This window comes from Pleurodeles waltl, chromosome 11 (genome assembly GCF_031143425.1).
Source record: "Pleurodeles waltl isolate 20211129_DDA chromosome 11, aPleWal1.hap1.20221129, whole genome shotgun sequence".
Classification (NCBI taxonomy): domain Eukaryota; kingdom Metazoa; phylum Chordata; class Amphibia; order Caudata; family Salamandridae; genus Pleurodeles; species Pleurodeles waltl.
In genome coordinates this window covers 712858455-712880792 of record NC_090450.1, presented here as the reverse complement: position 1 = coordinate 712880792, position 22338 = coordinate 712858455, and the positions used below count along the sequence as shown (strand labels likewise).

The window sequence follows — 22338 nt, the reverse complement described above, 5'->3', positions numbered from 1 at the left end:
AGTGACAAAGGCACTCTCCCCATGGGGCCAGCAACATGTCTCGGTTTGTGGCAGGCTGCTAGAACTAGTCAGCCTACACAGATAGTCGGTTAAGTTTCAGGGGGCACCTCTAAGGTGCCCTCTGGGGTGTATTTTACAATAAAATGTACACTGGCATCAGTGTGCATTTATTGTGCTGAGAAGTTTGATACCAAACTTCCCAGTTTTCAGTGTAGCCATTATGGTGCTGTGGAGTTCGTGTTTGACAAACTCCCAGACCATATACTCTTATGGCTACCCTGCACTTACAATGTCTAAGGTTTTGTTTAGACACTGTAGGGGTACCATGCTCATGCACTGGTACCCTCACCTATGGTATAGTGCACCCTGCCTTAGGGCTGTAAGGCCTGCTAGAGGGGTGTCTTACCTATACTGCATAGGCAGTGAGAGGCTGGCATGGCACCCTGAGGGGAGTGCCATGTCGACTTACTCGTTTTGTCCTCACTAGCACACACAAGCTGGCAAGCAGGGTGTCTGTGCTGAGTGAGAGGTCTCCAGGGTGGCATAAGACATGCTGCAGCCCTTAGAGACCTTCCTTGGCATCAGGGCCCTTGGTACTAGAAGTACCAGTTACAAGGGACTTATCTGGATGCCAGGGTCTGCCAATTGTGGATACAAAAGTACAGGTTAGGGAAAGAACACTGGTGCTGGGGCCTGGTTAGCAGGCCTCAGCACACTTTCAATTGTAAACATAGCATCAGCAAAGGCAAAAAGTCAGGGGGCAACCATGCCAAGGAGGCATTTCCTTACAACTTAGGTGTGCGGCCCTCCAAACTGGATGTGATGAGGAAAAGTGACTTAAGACAACGATTGGGCAGACTTGGTTAGACTTGGCCTCTAGAGCGCTATACAATACTCCATATGTGGGCCGGGCACTGGACAATACTCCTAATGAAGTCCCCCATAGCTGGACACAGTGTGTTATAAGGGGACTCAAGTTGTAGCAGTACTCCTGGCGGGCTCTAGGACTGGATACAAAAGTAATGTTTACATCTTTTTAGGTCATCTGAAACGAAAATGCCGAGGCACACAGGGTATCTTTGTCCTGCTACTGCCGGTCACGTTCCTGACCTGCGTCCCTACTCCTGTTGCCTGTGCGGTGTATTTGAAAAGAGGTGGCTCTGCTGCTGCCCCTAACGTATGTGTGTGACTGTTAAAGTTTTCCTTCTGCATGTGCTGTACGTGTTGTCTGCACTGCTCATGTGGTTTGTGTCAGTGAAGCTTTAGCAGAATCCAAAATCCAATACTATTGGTTTTGTCAAGTGTTTTTTTTTTTTTAATATTATTTTTTATTATCTATTTTGGAGGTGAATGTAATGAACGTTTTCCTTATCTTCCCGGAAGTAAGCCTCCCTGACTGACCAACTCATCTGAAAAGCTTCAAATGAAGGCATAAAAGATCACGGGACCGAAATCAATACTTGTGACACCCGACTGTTCAACTCCAGTTCGTCAGATCTGATTCCATTCACTTGACTCTGTGCTGTTTCCCGGAAATGTTTTTGTTTCTGGATTCTTTGTGGTGTGACTCTCCTGGTTACAAGTGAATAAACCTGCTTACTGCGTCGTCAGTGTTCGGTGCACAGAAAGAGGTATTGCTCGCCTGAGAGGTAACCGGTCTGATGAGTTCTGCACTAATGCTTCAGGACATGGTCTGATCTCGCAAACGTGCGTACTAGTTGACGTATACCTGACGCTCGTGAGGCATCATGGAAAAGGAGGCTGTTGGCAGCGTACAGCTCTGTGTATTGAACACCAGCGTCCAGCGGCTCATGTAGAGATATTGTACAGAGGGAGGTTCTGTACAGAAATCTGTGGAACTGCAACAGGAGTCTGGATCTGACAAGCCAGGAAAGTGTCGGCCCTCCACAGTTTGGCCAAGTGCAGCACCGAGGCTGGGACTGCAGAGTGCTTGGTGCATGTGCATTCAGAACCCGCATGAAGAGGCTGGCACCTGTGTGCTTGTGTAAAGCATAATTACTCAGGTGTTGCTGGGCTTCTCCAGATAGTGACCCACTAGGTAATGGCTTCTTCTCAATATGTGGAATCCAAAGAATCAACACAAGCAGCAGGTCTCCAAATGGCAGCAGACGGGCCAGTTACATGATACGTGGAGACAGTAAGAACAGTATCAGAGCTTGCATATTCACTTACTCATCTATTGAATGGAATCTTCCTCTGAGAGTTAAGTACTCACCCCTGAGATCGGACCTCACTGTCACTCGTGCCTCCTTAACTGTACGTGTTCTATGAGCATGAAAGCTTGCACCGGCCTGGCCTGCACAGTATCTTCTACAGGGAGTGGTAGGTAGCGCTTGCTATCTTCTGAGAGAGAGGAGCTTGCTTTGCTACTGCCACGCTGTACCTATTTTTGGGGAAACCCTGTTGCAGTATGAATTTGTACATATCTTTTAAAGGGTAAAGCTTCTGTTGCTGCTGTCCTAATTGTACTTGCACTTGGAAGGCTCAAACTTGTACTGTTTCTTCCCAAGAAGAGCCTGTTTATGTCGAAGGGGCATCCTTTGAAAGAACACATATTATATATAGAATGTAATTGCATAGCATTCCCTATGAGCCACTGATTGTTTTTACAATATTTAATGTGAGATACCAAGAGACTTGTAGTCCCGAGTAAGGCACCGGACCACGTAAGTGCAACATTCGAGTGCTGAAACATGTTGATAGAAAGTGAGGTGAAAGTCACTTGCTCGAACCTCCCTGTTTTTTTTAATCTTGTGGTAGGAAAACATTATTAGCTCACCAACAAAAATTTTAGTATAGAACTGACAGGTTAACAACCAGAACATAAATCTTGACATTGGGGACGTAATCTCAGCCAAACTGGGGATCCATAACACAGACTGTCAACAGAAGAGGATCTACTGTTTAATGATACCACCATAGGCCAGAGAGGGTTCATCATCTTATGTGCACACATAAATGTAAAGTAATTCTATAGAAGGTTTGGCAGATCAGTATGTTTATGTCTTCAGAGAGCGTTCTACATTCCTTTAAATCCTGTCACTCTCTCGTAAGTGTGTTCACTGTTTCTTTTGTACCTGTCTTATATGTGTGAACATCATGTGGTGTTCCATCTGGTACTGACACCTGTTCTTTACTTATTCTCTGTGCTCTCGACTATTGTGGTGCTGCATTTTTGCCAAGAGAAATGTTGTTGTGCAACATTTCACTCATCTGCCCACATCTCTACATCTGATAGTCTTTTCAGGCTGCGGAGTGTGCTGGGGGGGGGGGGGGGGGGGAGGGGGAGGGGTCGAAGTTCTTTCCATATCTGGGCTGCCAAGAAATCGTGGCGAGGATAACTTCTGAAGATGAGAGCACAAAGTGGGGAAATGGGCAATTTTACTATAGCGAGTCCCGAATCTTCCATGTATGGGAACGGAGGAACTGTATTTTCTACACCAATGTTTCAGAGTTCTCAGATCAGCTTAAGAAGGCCACAAATATAGTGTTCTTCCTGGACTGCTAAGCGTTCACCGATTATCGGTAGAACTGGGAGGAGTGCTGGGCGCTGGTGTTCAATACACAGAAGCTGTACGCTGCCACCGGCCTCATTTTCCATGGTGCCTCACGAACGTCGGGCACACGTAAACTAAGACACATGTTTACTAGGACACAGATGATGCAGAACTCATCAGGCCAGTGCCGTCCCGGGTAAGCAATACCTCTATCTGAGACAAATTTCCTTCTAGCTACGCTCCTGCATGATTAGAGTCTTAGCATCAGCGCCATCAATAGAGATAGGTAATTGGTGCAGGGGCGTCCTGCTGGACAGGGAATGGGAGTAAGCAGATCAGGCAGATTAACTTCTTTTGCTTTCCCTGACATAGATCAAATCGCTGGTAAAAGTGTGAGCGTCTTGGTGGAGTTCATAGGTCCTTGACGTCCGAGTTGGTAATCCTCGTAGCTCCTGAGACTATCTTGAGTAGGCCCTCCCTTGAAATTGCTGTTCCATTGGGCCTCTGCTGTTGTTTCCAAAGTCCGAGAAACTCTTGTATTGTTGGGCATTATCTTGTCATCTGGGCAAGCACAGTAGCGTTAGCAGTTCTTCAAGAACTTGAGACGTAGAACCCACAGGACATACTTGAAGCTAGCACTATAAGGAAGCAAGGCCCCAGTTAGGTGTGACAGTTTTAAATCATTCTTGCCAACCAACCTGAGCTTTGAGTACTTCATATATTTTTTTTTCCTCTGTGTTCTACATAGGATGGAGGGGTGAGCAAAGTTAGACCTAAAACCATTAGGGAGGTTAGTACCAGTCAGAGTGAGCACACTGAGCAGTCTCTAGGTGCTGTTCTTGAACATAGCTTATTACCATGAACTTATGAGGACATCATTCCCAATACACGTCCTCCCTCAAATGCCACATTTATGGCACACTGCGCATTCAGTTTGGAAAGCGAAGGACCAGATTTTTCGATGTTTGAGCAGATTTTTAAGTGTCAGTAGACGCCAGTCCAATGGTTACAAATAAAAAGGCCTTTGCTCTTTTGTAATGAAACTGCTGCTTCCAGGGGTCAACCTCTTGATGGCTTGGTGACTGAAGAGAAGATGCTCTCCACTCTGGTTGGTGTTACATTTTTTTTTTTGTGCCATCCTAACCAAATAGTCTAGCGCCAGGGAGCAATATGAACAATTATGTAGTGCCCCAAGTTGTTTGCAATGATACTGGGTCCACTAGTAATAAAAAAATAAAAAAACTCTGAATGGGAGTCTCAAAAACATGAAGAGTAGTATGGCCCAATGGTTGATGCAGTATTCAAACGTTTGTCCTTGAGTGGTGAATGAGCTGGGCATTGACGGTCAATGAGCATAAGGCCTCTGTGTACTATGGAAAGCAAACTTTTTAAGGCATGGAAGGGCATCAAAACACCTCAACAGCATGGGCCGGAACATCCTTTTGAGCATGAGGAATATCAACGAAAAGGCCCATCTACAATGACTACCACTCATACAGCAGATTCCTCAAGTCTGAAAGAAGCCGTATTGGGAGCTGTTGTCACTGAGACTATGGCCAGCACAGAATCAATGAGGCAATCTCCAGGCACTTCCAGGCTATACTTTCTCTGATTTTGAGAGTGAGGTCCAAAACCGAATGACAGACTTTCCCTTTCTTGACTGGAACCTTTTCTCTACTGATGAGGTGCTGGAACTGGAACAACGAAGTCCCTACATGCCTTTGAAATAACCCTTAACAGATCACATAGATCCCTATAATCAAGCTAGGTAAGGTAAGCTGTAGCATTCAGATAAAACACTTATCAGAGAATCTGTTTTCTATGGTCACCACTTGAAGGAAGGCGGAGGCAGATGCATCTTTCTTTAAAGACACCAAAAATGATTTGCCACACCACTGATCTCGAGTGACTTTAATGTATAAAGACCTTTTTATTACATAGCTCAGTGGTATTGTGTGACCAAAGAATTCCAGGGTTAATTCAGTTGTAGATATCATTAGGATGTGCATCTTGCAGCTTATCCATTGGATTTCTTGCCACGTTCTAAGGTGAAATTTTTTTAACATCTGGAAAAGATAGAGATAACTATTGTTTTTGATGCAATTAAAACAAGCCCTCCGTATAAGAGAGGCATCCACTTCTCCTCTTGCTGTCCTATTGCTGAAAAGAAAGGTGGCTGGTCAAATTTGCATGACATAAACCTGTTTTTGCCTGGAGAAGTTAATGTGCTCACTTTCGTCAGGTTCAATGACATGAAGAGTTTCCAGCTGTGAATGGGAGGTGACGTGATTACATACCTGTGCACAAGCCTGTCCTCAGTACTGAGCTGCAGACCCACTTTTGGTTTACAACTACTTTAAGAAGCAGTTTCCGGGTTCTGTCAGTAGGTGGTAGTAACCTAGGAGGTTTAGGATAGCACTCGCCACACAGGTAACTATCCTTTTGCTCTCTTAGAAAGTTGTGAACTTGAACTACCAGTTATTTGCTTATGTAATTATGTAAATAGTTCCAATCTATGCTTCAGTTTAATCTAGGACAGTGGTTCCTAACCTATAGTCCATGGACCACTGGGGGGGTTCGCGATGCCTACTTTGTTAATGAGTTTAGAAAATTAAATGATATTAGCAGAATAATGACATACATTTAAGGCAAAATTGAAAATGTTAAAAAAGCTTTGTTAATGTGAAGGAATGTTAAATTGGAGGCTACAAATTTAATTAATATCCTTAGCTTGATCTGTAGGAGTGCTGCACAAGTACAGCAAACAGTAGTATGCACTATTGGTGACCTCAATTGAAGCACTGTTATGCGCTGCCAAAAAGAGCTCATGGATTAGGAGCAAAATCACAAGCTGATATCCTAGATATTCCAGAGTCTTTTATACTGCTGTGTCTTTTGCTTAAAACCCCCCCCAAAAAATCAACGTTTTGAAAAGCTCCAATCTACCCATTACATTTTTCCTTTTTTGTATATACATTTATTTGTGAATTAAAGAAAATATTTACTAATAAGTACATTGGTTTGATATATACTTGTTTCTGTAGTTGGATGTAATTTTTGGAGGGTCAAATTATATAACTTGTTTAGGTGAGTCCCTTGCTTCCAGTAGTTATTCAGTGGTGGTCCACATATGTCAAAAGTTTAAGTACCACTGGTGTACGATTTTGTGGAAAGTGCCAGCGTATCCTTGCAGTTCTTTGAGAGCTCCAGAATGCTCATGAATTTTCTGCATTTTTTAAAATTTATTTTTATGCCTTCTCATTTTACGTATGCAGTAAAATGTAACCCAACATCTTTCGGGAGAGTCTCCCAGCAAAACAGAACATTATTAAACTGAGTCTTTCTGTCCAACTTTTAAAAGTTTGTGCAGGTCTGTAGAGGGTGAAAGTGGCTGCAACTGAATCATCCTCAGGCAAGGAAGGTGGAAAATGATATTTGGAATGAACAGAAGAAAGAGGGAGGAGAGTAGGGCCCTCATTTGCTGTTCATTGTAATTCCCATATTGTGTGGTTGGCATCAATATAAATATCCATGATTCAAGTTTCGTGCGGGGGTCTCCTCTTTTGGGACTTTGTCGGGCTGCAGTTGGCATCGGCATGGCCTTGTCCCACGTCGGCGCCTGTGGAGTGTCGTAGGAATGTGAAGTAAGCATCCCAACTTTGTGTGTGTTGGAGCTTTCCTAAGCATTTGCAGTTCTCTGTGGGGGATGGGGCTGGTCCTCTTTGTGCCTAATATTTCACTAAGCCTTATTGTAGAATGCTGGGTCTTCAGGGCCATTTCCAGTTGATAGTTATGATCCTTTTTGTTACAGAGAGGACAGGTTAATAAATACGTATCCCATCTTTCCCTTCTTAGGGTAGGAACATTGTCCGATAGCAGTTAGGGTTTAGTAAATTAGTGCAACTTGCGGTTGAGATGTTACCACTGCTCAGAAGGCCTTCACTATGTGGCAAGAACAGACCATGCTGCATGTAGGGCATGCTGAATCAGCATGCTGGTGAATTAGGCCTAGTCTCTTCCGAGGGAGATTAGCTCTGTATAACAAGTGGAATTGTTGAAGGTAGAGTATTGGATTTCTAAAAACTTGAGTGGGCTATTCTAATGCAGAGGTTCATTTTTTCACTTATGCCTTAGTAACTGGATGTCCTCATGCAGTCCCCTATACAGGACGGTGACCACTCTACTCACATTTCCCAATGTGAGTAGTTTAGTGAGTGTGAAAGTACTTGAGGCTTCAGTGATTGCTGGTGTATTGTGCCTGCTAGATTGCCAGAGCTAATGAGGCTGGAGGGTGTGTGGGTCCCTGTATGTGTATATTATATATTTATATGGCATTAAATAACCATTATCATACAGGTCCCCTGAAGTTGCCATCCTGAACTGTCCCCAGTATATGGTCCTGGATGATGGATTTCTCAGCAGTGTTTGCAGTGGAATTCTTTGTGATTATCTCTTGGGGGCTTGGCAGCCTGAGCAATTCTTCCCCTCCTCACCCCAGCCCCACTGTATAGTTGCTACAAGGACTGTTAAGACTTTCTACTTACTAAATGCTTGTGTGTGGAGAAGCCTGAGTAAATCAATTGGGTGTTTGTTCGGCCATCCTCACTTCGTCTCCTCTGGTGGCACAGTTCCCAGCAATTGGATGGCCTAGCGCTGTTTGCCTATTATCACATGGCCACCAAAGTTAGAAACCCCCCAGTCCACTTTAAGATGCAGGGCGCTACCGAGTTGACGGGGCAAATCTCCTTCTCCAGTCGATCCAGATCAGCGAGGTCACTAAGAATTTACGTTCCAGAAAAAGTTTGGGAGGAATTTTATGGGAAAGGTTAGCATGATAATAAAGCAGTCTACAGAAGACCACCATCTTGGTAATGCCAATTCTGCCCATCACTCCCAATGGTAATATGTGCCACAATTTCATACTTGCCCTTAAAGTGGCCTCATAACCATCCCAATATTAGCCTCAATAACGTTCTGCGGATTGTGAAGGATTTGAACGTCCAGGTATTTAAAGGAGTATTGCTCCCATTGGAGCTGTTCAAATTGAAGATCTTGCCCCCTCCCATTGCCTGGCTTAATAAGAAAAGGCACAGGACTTTGTCCCGTTGACATGGAGCCCAGAGAGGTGGCCAAATTCATTTAAAAGTTATTGTGAATGGGGTGAGCTCTGAGTTGAATTTCCCAGATAGATTAAGATTTTGTCTGTTTATAATGAGATAGTTTAGCATGCCACGCCCCTGCTGCAATGCCCAAGGTATCGATTGCAGCGCAAAATCTGGATTCTAATGGTTCCATTCTCATGGCAAATAATTAAGGAGAGAAGGGGGATTCCTGGTGCACCTCCCTCCAGCTGTGAATTTGTTCCTAGTATGACAATCCAGTCTTGACCTTAGCGACTGGATCCATGTATAAAATCTGAGTCCATATAATAATGAAGTCTGGGAAATTGATCTGTCTCATTGCTGCAAATAAATTGGCCCAAATGAGGGTGTTAAACGCTTTGCCTAAGTCAGTGTACTGAGTCTGGTGGATTTATCCAGCCCAGAGTGCAGGATATGGAAGAGGCAGCGGATTTTGGGGGATGTATTTTGACCAGGAGCACATTCGCTCTGGTCATATTAGATGCACTTCTGGTATGCAGTTGGTGATGAATTTGCTGATTATTTTATAATAAATGTTTAAAATTGATAGGGGTTGCTAGCCCCCTGGTTCTGTTTCCTGATTAGGCTTAGTAAGAGGAACCAGTAGGGCTTCTCTCAGGAAGGCTGGTAGTCCACCTAGTTTGTATGCTTCAGTATAAAGGATTAAATGTGTTTTTGGGGGGGGCGCGTCTCGCTGAGTACGTCTTACAAAATCAGGCAGCCCATCAGTGCCTGTGGTTTTGCCCGTAGATAGGGATGTTATGGCCCCCTGAATGTTTAGCAAGGTGACGGGGCCAATATTCGGTCAGTGCTCTGCTCAGCCTTCATGCTTGTCAGCCTAGTCATGTTAAGATACTTCTCAACTGCATCCAACTTGAAGAGGCTAATGTAGAGGTGTTCATAATAGTCATGGAAAGCGCTATTGATGAGTGACAGTGTGGCAGATGTCTGCCCTTCTAAGTGATGTTATTGGGGTCCACCTCTGTTCAGAGTGAAAAGTTAGGCCAAGAGTCTTTCAGGGTTGTCGTTTCGCATGGCAGGTGATCAAGACAGCTTTGTAATCGTGGCATTTGAGTTAATGGAGAGCTCAGCGTGTTGATAGGGCAACTGCGTATTGTGTGTGCTGTCTCTGTTATTTGGTCTAACGCCTGCAAGTGAGCCTCTGTTGCTGTTGGCTCAACTTCCAGGGTTGATCTGATAACAAATGTGGATTGAATGCAAGCTCTGTGTATAACCATTTTAAATGCTTCCCATTCAGTCCTCCAGTGCAGCAGGCTGGGGTTTCTAAGTAGGGATTAAGGGCCGTCTGCGTCCCCATGTTAACTGCATAAGTGAGGGATTTTGGTTGGAATATGTCTGGCCCAGATATTCACCGCCAGATATCTGGGGCTGCAGTAAGTTTTTGAAATATATTTTTGTTGAGGGGCACATGTAAATTGTGAATTGAGAATAAGAAGAGTACTCAACTAGATGTGGAGTTCTGTGGCACCAAGTTTCTGATAGAATCCAATGTTCTTGCTAACCTCTATGAGCTCTGGTCATTCTTGTTGGGATAGTGGGCGGGCTGAGGCCCGAGGCGGATAGGACCTGTCGATATCAGTGTCTTCTGCACTGTTGGAATCCCTGTTGAAGATCAATGGGGAGCTGCCATAGTGGGCTAGTTAAGTCGACAGAGTTGTAGAAATCCCCTTGTCCTATGTTTGGGGCATAAATACTGTCTGTGAAGAATTCCTTCCCATCTTGAAAAATTAGTAGGAAGACAAATGGCCCCTATGGGTCTATGGAATGATAGGTCAGTTTGAATGGTATGCCTGGTTTGATCCAGATAAACGGTCCTCATGCAAAGGCAGAGTATGTGTTACTTATAACACTTCCAATGGCAGTAGTGACTTCCAACAGCTGCACAGGTCAGTATCCCCAAAAGTAGTTTCTTGAGCCTCAATGCACACTCCTATGGGCTTGACTGCATATAAACCTCATCCTTTCATAGAGCGCTTTCAGTGTGGGATGGCAAATTGTATACCAGCATTAATACCAAAGTCTATGGTTCAAGGACTGTAAATTCTACATCGCTTCGGAACAGATGGTCAAGAACACATGTCCCTGTAATAAAGCAATGTCAGTGGTCTTCTGGGTTAAATAAGTGTAAAAGTTATGTTGCTTGGGTAATCTAGTGAGGCAGGTGTCAAACAGGAGTGAACCGTAGCTGGAAGACCAGACTCATCACCCGTAAGGGAAGGAAGAAAATTTCCCTGACATACTCAGAGGGGTCAAAGGAACACACACTCTAAAACACTAACACTCAAAACCAAAGCATTTCTATACCATAAAGCAAAATCTCGGTCCTTCTCTCAGAGACCAAACCAGAGATTAATCAAATTTAGTATGGAGTACAATTGTGGCATCCATTTTGGGTCAAAACTGAGCTTCTCTGGGGAAGGCAGGGGTGTGCCTCTGTAGTCATACAGTCATCAAGAGGAAACATGCTGCATTTGCACCTGATCAGGCCTGCTCGCACCAGGCTTGTGTGACCTATGAGGAATATTAAATTAAGGAAGTGATTTATACTTCTTGCATGCAGTTGATTAGCACTGCATGGTTAGTTATTCACTGAATATGTATTCACGTTGACACTAGGGCTGTCATATGATATATGTCCTGTTGAAAACCTGGGACCTTACTGGCCAGTGTTGAATGGGCTGAAACATGTTGATGGCTTAAGTTAGGGTGTTGGGACCATAATATCCTAGTGACCCCACCCCCCCATTTCTGTAATTTATATCCACTGTCACTACTAATAAAGTGATACCTTTGTGAGTGAGTTTTTTTTCATCTTTAGCTCCTCAGTAGGATTTATCTAAGTGCTCTCGGAATGTCGGTAGAGCCCACCCTGGCTTTTAGGGGTTGGGGTGCACTTGATGATGAAGCATGCCACTACTAGAGTGGGTCAGGGTCTTATATGGTTTGGTCTCTGAGAGAAGGACAAGGATTTTGCTTTGTGGTATAGGAGTACTTTGGTTTTGAGAGTTAATCTATTGAGGCTCCTAATGTTCTATGTCCAGACTGAGTAGTGCTTTAGCTGTTCTACTAGGAGGCTAGTCTTGTGCACTGTGTGCAGTGGTTGAGATTGGGTAGAAGGGCCAACCTCCCAATTTGTGCCCATGGATGTGTCCTCCCCAGGTGTTAGATCCTCCCATTGCTCCAAGGATGCCACATGAGCCTGTCTGAAACATAGAACAAGCAGTACAACACCAAACCAGAACTCCCACACCTGGAACAGGATTATTAAACCTTCCTTCTAAAACATTTTAAGCCTGTTAGGTTACGTATTATGGTTTAACTCAATGTGGTGGTTATGGAGGTCAGTAAACAAACCGAGAAAGCTATTGGAACAATGTTGTTTGAAGGCCTTTAGCCGTGTGTATCCTGTTTTCAGGGTGGGCAGGGGAACTGGTTTAGCTGGATGATATAATATCCCATAGGTGGCCCAGCCCAAAAGGACTCGCTTGATTCTTCATACGGGGGGTCGAGGAGATATTAGGGAACACAGTCTGCTCCATGTTGTCTGCCGTTCTTGGTGTCAGCAGGGGCCAGACCAATTCCGATTTTACAATACTGGTGGAGTCTTGTTCTGAAACACTAGAGTATCTTTCAGTGTGTTTTTGAGGCCTGATTTCCAGGTGGGTAGGTGTTTAAGGATTGCACTGTAGAGGCCAAACAGCTGTTTCGTTCTCTTGAGTTAGTTTGTCGATGAATGACTTTTTTTTATTTGTGGTCGGGTGTTTCGCTGCCAGATGAACCTGTGCCCTCTTGTGAAAGAATCTCCGAGAGGATGGATATCAAGATTTAAAAAGGAGAAATGGAGATTAACTAATAGTGTTCAATAATAATAAGTAATAATGTCTCAAGCAATTTATTAACCCCTTCGCGGCCAGGCCATTTCCCCCTCCAGTGCTGAGCCTTTTTTTGGCTATTTGGGGCAGTTCGTGCTTAGGCCCTCATAACTTTTTGTTCACATAAGCTACCCTCGCCAAATTTGCGTCCTTTTTTTCCCCAACATCCTAGGGATTCCAGATGTACCCAGACTTTGTGGGTTCCCCTGAAGGAGACCAAGAAATTAGCCAAAATACAGTGAAAATGTTTTTTTTTTTTTTTTAAACAATTGGAAAAAAGGGCTGCAGAAGGCAGCTCGTGGTTTTTTTTTCCCCCTGAAAATGTCATCAACAAAGGGGTTGCAGTGGCAAGATCACCATCCTCCCAGCTTTCAGGAACATGCAGACGTGAATTGGAAAACCCAATTTTTCAATACAATTTTGACATTTTAGTGGGACATACCCCATTTTTACTATTTTTTGTGCTTTCAGCCTTCTTTCAGTTAGTGACCAAAATGGGTGAGAAGCCAATGCTGGATCCCAGAAAACTAATCATTTCTGAAAAGTAGACAACATTCTGAATTCAGCAAGGGGTCATTGTGTAGATCCTACAAGTGTTTCCTACAGAAAATAACGGCTGAAATAAAAAAAATATTGACATTGAGGGGAAAAAAACAGCCATTTTTCTCCACGTTTAACTTTTTCCTGCGATGTCAGATTTTTGAAAGCAATATACCGTTACTTCAGCCGGACTCTTCTGGTTGCGGGGATATATAGGGCTTGTAGGTTCATCAAGAACTCTAGGTACCCAGGGCCAATAAATGAGCTGCACCTTGCAATGGGTTTTTATTCTATACCGGGTATACAGCAATTCATTTGCTGAAATATAAAAAGTGAAAAATAGGTGTCAAGAAAACCCTTGAATTTCCAAAATGGCCACAAGATAAGGTGTTGAGAAGCAGTGGTTATTTGCACATCTCTGAATTCCGGAGTGCCCATACTAGCATGTGAATTACAGGGCATTTCTCAAATAGACGTCTTTTTTACACACTGCCTTACATTTGGAAGGAAAAAATGTAGAGCAAGACAAGGGGCAATAACACTTGTTTTGCTATTCTGTGTCCCTCCCCCCCAAGTCTCCCGATTAAAAATGGTACCTCACTTGTGTGGGTAGGCCTAGCGCCCATGAAAGGAAATGCCCCAAAACACTATCTGGACACATCAAAATTATCAAATACAAAACTACCTGTTTTTGCAGGGGGGCACCCGCATTTTTGGTCCTGGGCTCAGCAGCCTTCTAGGGAAACCTACCAAACCCAGACATTTCTGAAAACTAGACACCCGAGGGACTCTAGTGAGGTGTGACTTGCGTGGATCCCCCAATGTTTTCTTATCCAGAATCCTCAGCAAACCTCAAATTTAGCTACCAAATCAAATTTTTCCCACATTTCTGTGTGGGATCAGCGCACTGGGACACATTTCATACCACCCAACGTTCCCCTCAGTCTACCGGTAAAAATTATTCCTCATTTGTGTAGGTGGGCCAAGTGCTTGTGAAAGGGAAGAGCCAAAAACATGTTGATTTTGAGGGGAACACAGGGGGTCCAAAAGGGCAGTTAGCAAAAAATCATTTTTAGGCTAACAAGTGCAGCAGAATTGTTATGGGTATAGATGAGACAATGCTGGGTGGTAGGAATTTTGTGGATTCCTGCAGATTCCGGAAGGTTCCATCACAAAAACGTGGGAAAAATGTCTGATTTCCAGCAAAGTTGGAGGTTTGCAGGGGATTGTGGGTACACAAATGGTGTGGGGGGCATGTGAAACACACCACCCTGAAATCACCGAGATGTTTAGTTTTCAGATGTGTCTAGGTCTTGTGGATTTTTCTACATGGCAGCGTCCAAAAGTCCATAAAGTGCAGCCCTCACCATTCCAAGTGGGACGATTTTGAGAGTAAGCCAAGTTCTCATGGCCCAAATGTAAAACTAAAACCCCAAATAATCCAATGTCTTCTTGCTTGCTGTGGGATAAGATGTTTTAGAGTGCAGGGGAGAGCTGAAAGACTGTTACCCCCTTCAGTTGAGGTGGGGGCGTAACCAGGCCCATACTGATTGGTAGCCACCACCCCAATGTTTTTTTTTTTTTTTTAAATTTCCTGGCATCTGCTCCCCATCTGTAAAACAACAACAACAACAAAAAAATCCCTGGTGCCTAGTGGTTTTAAAATAGGCTGATCTGCCCCCCCGGGGGGCAGAAATGGACTAAAATAAATTTGCCCCCCAGGGGAACAACCCTTGCCTAAGGGGTCGCTCCCCTTGCGTGAAATTAACCACTCCCTCATGCCAATTTCCTAAAAATAAATAAATCCCTGGTGTCTAGTGGGCATTTTAGCAGCCGGATTGCTTGCAATCCGGCTGCTAAAACGCTCTGAGACTTCAAAGGGAAGGAAATTCCTTTCCTTCCCTCTGAAGCCTCTCAGGCCTCCTCCACGTGATTGGAAGAGAAATGCTTTGCATTTCTCTTCCGATCGCGCTGGAAGGTGATAGTCGGTGCGCGATCGCGTGCTGACATCACGGGGGTGGTCGGGGGGGGGGAAGGGCATCCCCTTCTATCCCTGGCTTGGGGGGTGAGGGGGGAGCCACACTGAGGGAGCACTAGAGCTCCCTCTGGGCTTTGTGCCCAGGACGTAACCATTACGTCCTGGGCACAGAAGGGGTTAAGGAGGCCCACTTATTTCGTCAGCATTTCCTAAAGTGTGTAAACATAGCATTCGTTAGTACTTTTCTCAAATGTTAATGTTTTTTTTTTTCCCGATGTATGAAGATGCACAGCGGAATTAAAGAAAACAAGCATTTGCAATGCAATAGGTCTCGCATCGTCTTGAGTTCGAGCTATTGGCATTGTAAATTCATAACTGGTCTTTTCTTGCAACATAAATTGGTCAACCCTGCCTCATAATTTCAACTTTTTCTGCCATATAATTCCAGTGGTCCAGCATTGAACTGATACATTCCATTTACTTTCTTCTTCTATCTTAAAACTTATACAATAATTACATAAACCTTTATCAGAAATAAACTTTGGCGCTAGAGTGTAATGCTCAAAATACCATAACAGAAATATAACTTGGGACAGACTGGGGGTGAAAGGAAAGAGGGAGCTGGGAGAAAAAATGGAGAGGACAAGTGGCGTACTAACTGTGTCATAGGCCGCAGTAAGAAGGGAAAATGGTTGACTGCAATTTCGGTTGGAAAATACAGCAGTAATTAGAGTTGAGTGAGGTCCATAGGTCTCTTGGCCCTGGTGCACTGCACCTGTTGCACCATTGATAAGTAGGCCTCAGGAGAGAAAGAGGATGGGGCAGAAAAAGAGAAGTAAAAGGAATCCAGCAAACAAAAAGAAGAAAGAGAAGGGGTCACAAATAAAAGAAAAAAAAGACGAGAAAATGAAAACACAACTAAGAGAAGTAATAGAGCAAACGTGTGAGGCAAAAGACAAGGGAAGGAAGCTAGCGAACAAAAGATAAAAAGGAAAAAGTAATGAAAAGTAATGAAAAGTGTGAAAAGAAAGAGAAAAATGAACATTAGAGGAAATAAGAGAGATGGTGAGAGAAACAAGCAGTGAAAGGACCAGGGCATGTATGTAATGACACCTTTCCCACAGACTCAGAATGGGAAAACCACTTTGACACTTTGGGGCCCAACAAGTAACTTGTGGCTTCTGTATACAGACTGGAAAAAGAGGGATTTATAGTAAAACGTAAATTGAAAGATAAGAAAAGCACCAGAGAAAGGAAGGAAGAAAGATTAAAAAGTGAAATAAGGCATACAGTGTCAAAGGAAGAAGCAAATAAAAAAACAAAAAGAATGAAGGGAAGAGAAAACAAATAGTGAAGAATGAATGCCTGATGAAGAAAAAAGTAAGGAACACAATAAGGAAAGAAATAACCAAGTTTTTGTGAGTTTGAAAGAGGAGGTAGCAAGAGGAAAAGGTAAATAAAACAAAAAGGGAGAGGAGTAGAAATAAACAGTTGAAAGAAACAGCAAAACTGTTAACGTGTGGATTTTATGAGCTGGAAAGAGAAAAGTAGGGGAGAAAGAAAACATTGATAGTAAGCAGAGTGAGATAGGTGAAGCAGACCCTCCCAAATAAAGATGGCAGGTAAGAATAGATTTAATTGGCTCCCCCACGTCTTCAAACAGAAGTCAGTGTGGAACAGCAGGGGGCACTGCAGGAGGTGCATTAGCAGAGTTTGTGAACCCCCAATACAGCAATATCGGGGCACTTCAGAACACGATTGGGGGGGGTATAGACAGAGCTGTCCCGAGTGCTGGAATAACAAAGGCAGTGGGAGAGGAATGAGAAACTGAGTGCAGTGTAATTCCTGGTTTTGGAATAGTGGGATGCTGCAGGTTAGGGTTGAGGCGCACTGACAGTTGTATGTGGGCTGCAGCACTAGAAAAGTAATGGGCACACAAGGTCAGAAATTAGTTAAGTTAATGGATCTATGTGTGGAACCTAGTATTGGCATGCCAGTGTCGCCGAGTGTTAGTATGGAGGTGCCCTAGTGAAGCTGTGAGTGGCGCCCAGTATGGGAGTGGCATTGCCTTTAAAGCGAGGAGTCCTGAAAGGCTTGCGTGAGAGCCTTAGTACTGAGAAGAAATGTGGACTCAATGTTCGAATTGATGGATTCTGGCGGCTCTGTGGTGGTTCCCATCAACAGTGGCATTAGATGTTAGACTTGAGGTGCACTGGCAGAGCTGTGTTTTTTGCGCTTTTGTGTCCATTATTGGCTTGGCAGTGGGAGTGACTATTAGAATTGAGCTGCTGTAATGGAACTGTATGTGAGCCGGGGTCCCAGCGTAGGAAAGGAAGTGACTTCGCAGGGGCAGAACGGAGGTGCACTGATGGAGCTGCGCCCGAGATCCCAGTACTTGGAGCAGCAGAGTGTACTGACTAGAAGAACTGAAGTGCTCTGCTCTGGCAGGCAGCATGTGTGGGGTTACAGTCACGGCTGAGGGCTTGGAGTGTGTGAACTGAGGTACCTTGATGGAGCTGAGCCAGCGGTCCCAGTACTTGGCGCAGCAGAGTGTACTGACTTCAAGAACTGAGGTGCTGTGGCAGACAGCGTGTGTGGTGTTCCTGGCACTGGCACAGCTGAGGGCTTGGAGTGTGTTTACTGAGGTGCACTGATGGAGCTCCTAGTGGGATCCCACTATGGATCAGAAGCGGGCACTATCTCTAAGGATTGCGGAGACCTGGTAGAGCTTGGTGCCTAGGCTATAATCAATTACAAGCGATCCTCCGCCCTTGCTCTCAGCACACAGGCAGGCACACTTGGTAAAGAAAATCCAAGCCAGGAAGGGAGGGAGCCCGGCAGTTGAGAGAGGGTTCAGAGAGCTCACAAAGACCAAATGTGACCAAGATAACAGCCTGATTTATAGCCCTGTGTATAGCTAATTTCAGCAGAAGAATTCTCTGCAAATAAAAAGGGAAACTTCCCCCGAACAGGAGCAGGCAACAAAGTTTAGAAAAAAAAAAAAACCTACAGACCAGATGAACAGGACAAAGCGTAATTATATAGTAGTTGGTCCCTGCTCCCACACAGAAGAAGGACGGACAAAGAGGCATGACTGACCATTAGCAAGCGAGGATTTTTAAATGACACTGAAACTAACAAATGAAATAGCTGGAAGCCCACAGAAGAAGTATAGTTAAAAGTATACAAGAGGTCGTATGCTTACAATAGACCTTAAAAACTACATTTAATAAACTTACAAGGTGGACCCTGCCCTGTGCAGCTATTAGTGTATGATTGCAGAACAATGGCATTTTACTAAACATCAGACTTGCCATAAGGGCTTTTTGAGGATAATTCTTAATATGTGTGATTTCCACTAAGCACAGAATAAATGAACAAATGTCTAGCAGATGCCCCGGGCAGATCGTCCGAATGCAAGCACCTAACTGTTAATGGTAGACCTTGAACATTACTTGCTGATGAAAGGAATAATTTAAATTCTTATATCATAAATTATTATTCTTTTTGGCTTCAGAATCAAGATGATGGGGCTGGTCCCAGTGCTGTGGGAAATGACCGCGTCCGAAATCTGCAGAGTGAGGTGGAGGGGGTGAAAAACATCATGTCTCAAAATGTGGATAGAATCTTGGCTCGCGGGGAGAATCTCGACAACCTCAGAAACAAAACTGAAGACCTGGAAGCCAGTGTGAGTATCTAGCAAACTTTTATTTCAGGTCTGGGGTGGAAACAAGTGGGTAACTTTACAAGATGACTCCATATTATCTGACCTCCATTTTCCAGGCCTTGGCTTTCATTTAACAACCCAATTTACTCCAGGAGTCAGCCATTTTCACTTAAAATGAACCACTCACTTTGTGTGGCTGTGAGTGAGAGGCTGATGTGCTTGTGTGTGGAATACCTCTGTGTCATCTGTGCATGGGTTTTCTCAGTGCTTTTTTTCACATATCAGTTTCCCCACACAGATTCCCATCCACTCGTAAAGTAAAGGAAAGCTCTCTGACTGGATTTGCGTATGGCTAGCCTCCTGTTCATGTACATTTGTCAGATGTACACAGAACATCACCCACCCATGCTTGTACTTCCAGAAGAGTACTACGCACGCAGACCCCCATGGATTTAAATGTGTTCCGCAGGGCGGGTAGCCCAAAGAGACTGAACAAAAATACTCACATTTCGCTCACAAATGTTTAATGGTATACAAAATCTAATTATTCACATTTATTGTTGTCGGGGAAAGTCTCTTTTGCCTGCTTTTTTAAAAAGCTGCCCTACACATATTATTCTCACCTGCTCTGTCATTTTCCTTCTTGACTTGACAAATGGCTAGAACTTTGAAGGTGGTGCAAGAGATGCCCAAGAGCAGAGCACAGTTCAGATCAAAGGGGGTGCTCAACATTTATCCCCAACTGATGTGAGGGATGAGTCACTACTCCTTAGCAGTCCTTAAGATGACTGATGGCAGTGGACTGTAGTTGAGGCATACAGGCCTTTTCACCTGCACGGTGCATGATGGGGAGTCTCCTGTAATGATTCAACCAGTCCTCTATAACTGGAGTCCTTTGCATGTATGAGTCTGTCCTTTTGTGTTCAACCTGGATAATGGATTTCGATTTGGGACACCGTGTGCATGTCTTCACAAGATCGGGATCTCTCTGCAGTCTGTGCTTTGACCAAAGTGGATGTGTCAGCTTGTTTGTTCCTTCAGATAGACCTCCCCTGCCTGACCCTCAAGTAATCTGGTGTTGGATCAAGCTTCTTCTGAATATGGAAAAACCTACTGCTCTCCCTTTTTTGGGTGCTGATAGCTGTAGCCAAGCCACTTTGCTTTGTGGTTAACCAATATGGCGTGAATCAGCAAAATTACCATTCTGACTGGCTAGAGCTATAACTCCCTACTCCAGGAGAGTGTGAGAAATCATATTAAACATCACGTTTGGACTGCTTTAATAGTGTATAAGGAATTAGAACTATGATTAGAACTATGGAATGTTGGGAGCTCCATTGAAAACAATGAAGGAATGGGGAGGGTGGGACGTAAGTATTGATACGAGAAATAGGGGATTTAGAGTAAAGATAATTACCTATAAGTAATGAATCCATTTCCTCCTCAACCCAATTTCTTGTCACAATACTTACTATCATAAGGATATACCAAAGCACAGCCAGAACAACCTGAATCCACCGGGGGAAAGAAAAAAAAAAATGCCACAAACAAAACTCTGGGTACTGCAAATACAAATTTATTGTAAACCAGAAAGGCATCATATAGGAAACCAAGTTGCTTGTTGAGCGTCAGCAGCCGAAACTCGAGACCTAAAGGTCAAAGAATTATGCACATCCAACCTGTAATGTGAGACAAAGGTAGAAGGAGAAGCCCGAGTGGCTGCTTGACCTTTGTCCAAAATGGAAGCCCCCTGAGCCTCTGCTCAGCCATGCCTCTTGCGGACCGCCCTTGAATATTACCTAGCAGACAGCCATGTTGAGATTCATAAGCCAGAGAAATCAGAGTGAATCCAGCAACTCAAAGTGGAAGTAGAAGCTTTCAGGCCATGACGAAAGACGCCAAAGTTCACAAAGAGGTTCTCACACTGACCGAAATCCTTCGTGTGAGACAGATTGTCACAGCTCTCAACACATCCAATGTGTGGAAGGCTTCCTCCTCAGGAGTAGCAGGCTCTGGGGTGGGGAAAAAAAAAGAGGACAAAATAATCTCCGGGTGTTGGTGAATGGCGGAAACAACGTTCAGGAGAAATCCAGGACCCAAGCGACAAACAAGCCTGTCAGGAAAAAATCTGCAGATAGGGAGGCCTGATCAAAACTCCCCAGCTCACCCAATATCCATGCAGAAGTGATAGCCACCAAGAAGAAAACTTAACTTAAAAAACAAAACAAAAACACAACCTTCAAATGCACACTGTCCAGTGGCTCAAAGGGAAGAGATTGATTTGCCCAAAGAACTAAAGGCAAGTCCCAAGCAAGAACCACTGAATGCACATGAGCCTTCAGCAAGAAATAACCCTTAAGAAGGTGGGATCCCAAAGGAAGCAGTTCTGTTACACCAAAAGGTGAACTATTCACCCTAATATCAGCCCATTGCACCCTCAAAGCAGACTGCCAAGCCCTTCTGGAAGCCCTCATGCAGAAACTGAAAGACGCAGGGCAAGAAGCAGGATCCAAAGCCCTACACTTGCAGCACTGAACAAAAGAAGACTGATGATGAGCATAAGCCTTCCTAGTGAGTGCTGAGTGGAGGTCGCCACTGGAGAGGAAAGACCCTGCAACATTAAACCCCTCCTCTCGAGCCAAACCATCAGACGCGTCTGTCGACAAGTGGCTGGTGGAAGAATGGGAGTCCGAAGGGGACATGGATGGAGCGGGAAGATACATTCTGGTGCTGTCGCCACAACAAAGGAAACCAACCCATCCGAGACCAAAAGGGGGCAACCAGAATGAGACATACTGCTTCCTTCTGAAGTTTGGCCCATAGCTTGGGAAGACCAGGAAACGGAGGAAAAGCACACACAAGTATTAGAGGCCAGGGAAGAGACCGAACATCCAACTCTGGGGACCTGGAGAAAGTGGGGGAGGAGAGAATTTTCTGCTGAGGCAAAGAGGGCCACCTGAGCAGTGCCGAACCTATGACCCAGTTGGGCAAAAATAGAAGAAACCACACAAGTCGAGGGAAGAACGAAAAGCTTTGCTGAGTCTGTCTGACTGAACATTGTTCTTCCCACGCATATAGATTGCCTAGAGGGACAGGAAGTGAGATTCTGCCCAACACCGTGCCTGAAACGCAAGAGGCCAGAGATCCCCTGCCTGACTGCCTGTTGACATGTCTTGGCAGTGGTCCGTCCTCATGAGAACCACCTGATTGGTGAGCTTCCAATTCTTTTCAATACGAAGAGATCCTGCTGTCCTGAGGATACCACTATCCTTAAATGAATAGGCCGTCCAAAGTGGGCCCCCACCTCAGACTGCTGGCATCGGTAGTAATAATCTAGGGAGGGGTGATGGCAAGAGGGAAACCCTTGGCTAAATTGGCTGGATTGAGTCACCACTGCAGCAAGTGTCCGATGCAGGAAGACCGAGGTATCAGACTCCAGCGGCAGAAGATGCGGTGTCCAATGAGATAGCAGATGCCGTATCAGAGGACCCAGGTGCAGTCGAGCCCAAGGAACGACAGACGCAGGATGCCTCGAAGACAAAGAAACACAATTCAAGAGACCACTCCAGAAAGCTGCAAGAGTCAGTGAAGCAGAGTCAAA

At 44.5% G+C, this 22338-nt stretch overlaps 1 protein-coding gene across 1 annotated transcript in view; it reads left to right on the top strand.

Moving 5' to 3' along the window:
* Positions 1 to 22338, top strand: part of VAMP8 (vesicle associated membrane protein 8) — a 102725-nt gene that overhangs the window by 49311 nt on the left and 31076 nt on the right. The window contains exon 2 of the mRNA XM_069214368.1: positions 18588 to 18758. Coding sequence (XP_069070469.1) covers positions 18588 to 18758 — 171 coding nt within the window. The remainder of the gene's footprint in view (positions 1 to 18587; positions 18759 to 22338) is intronic.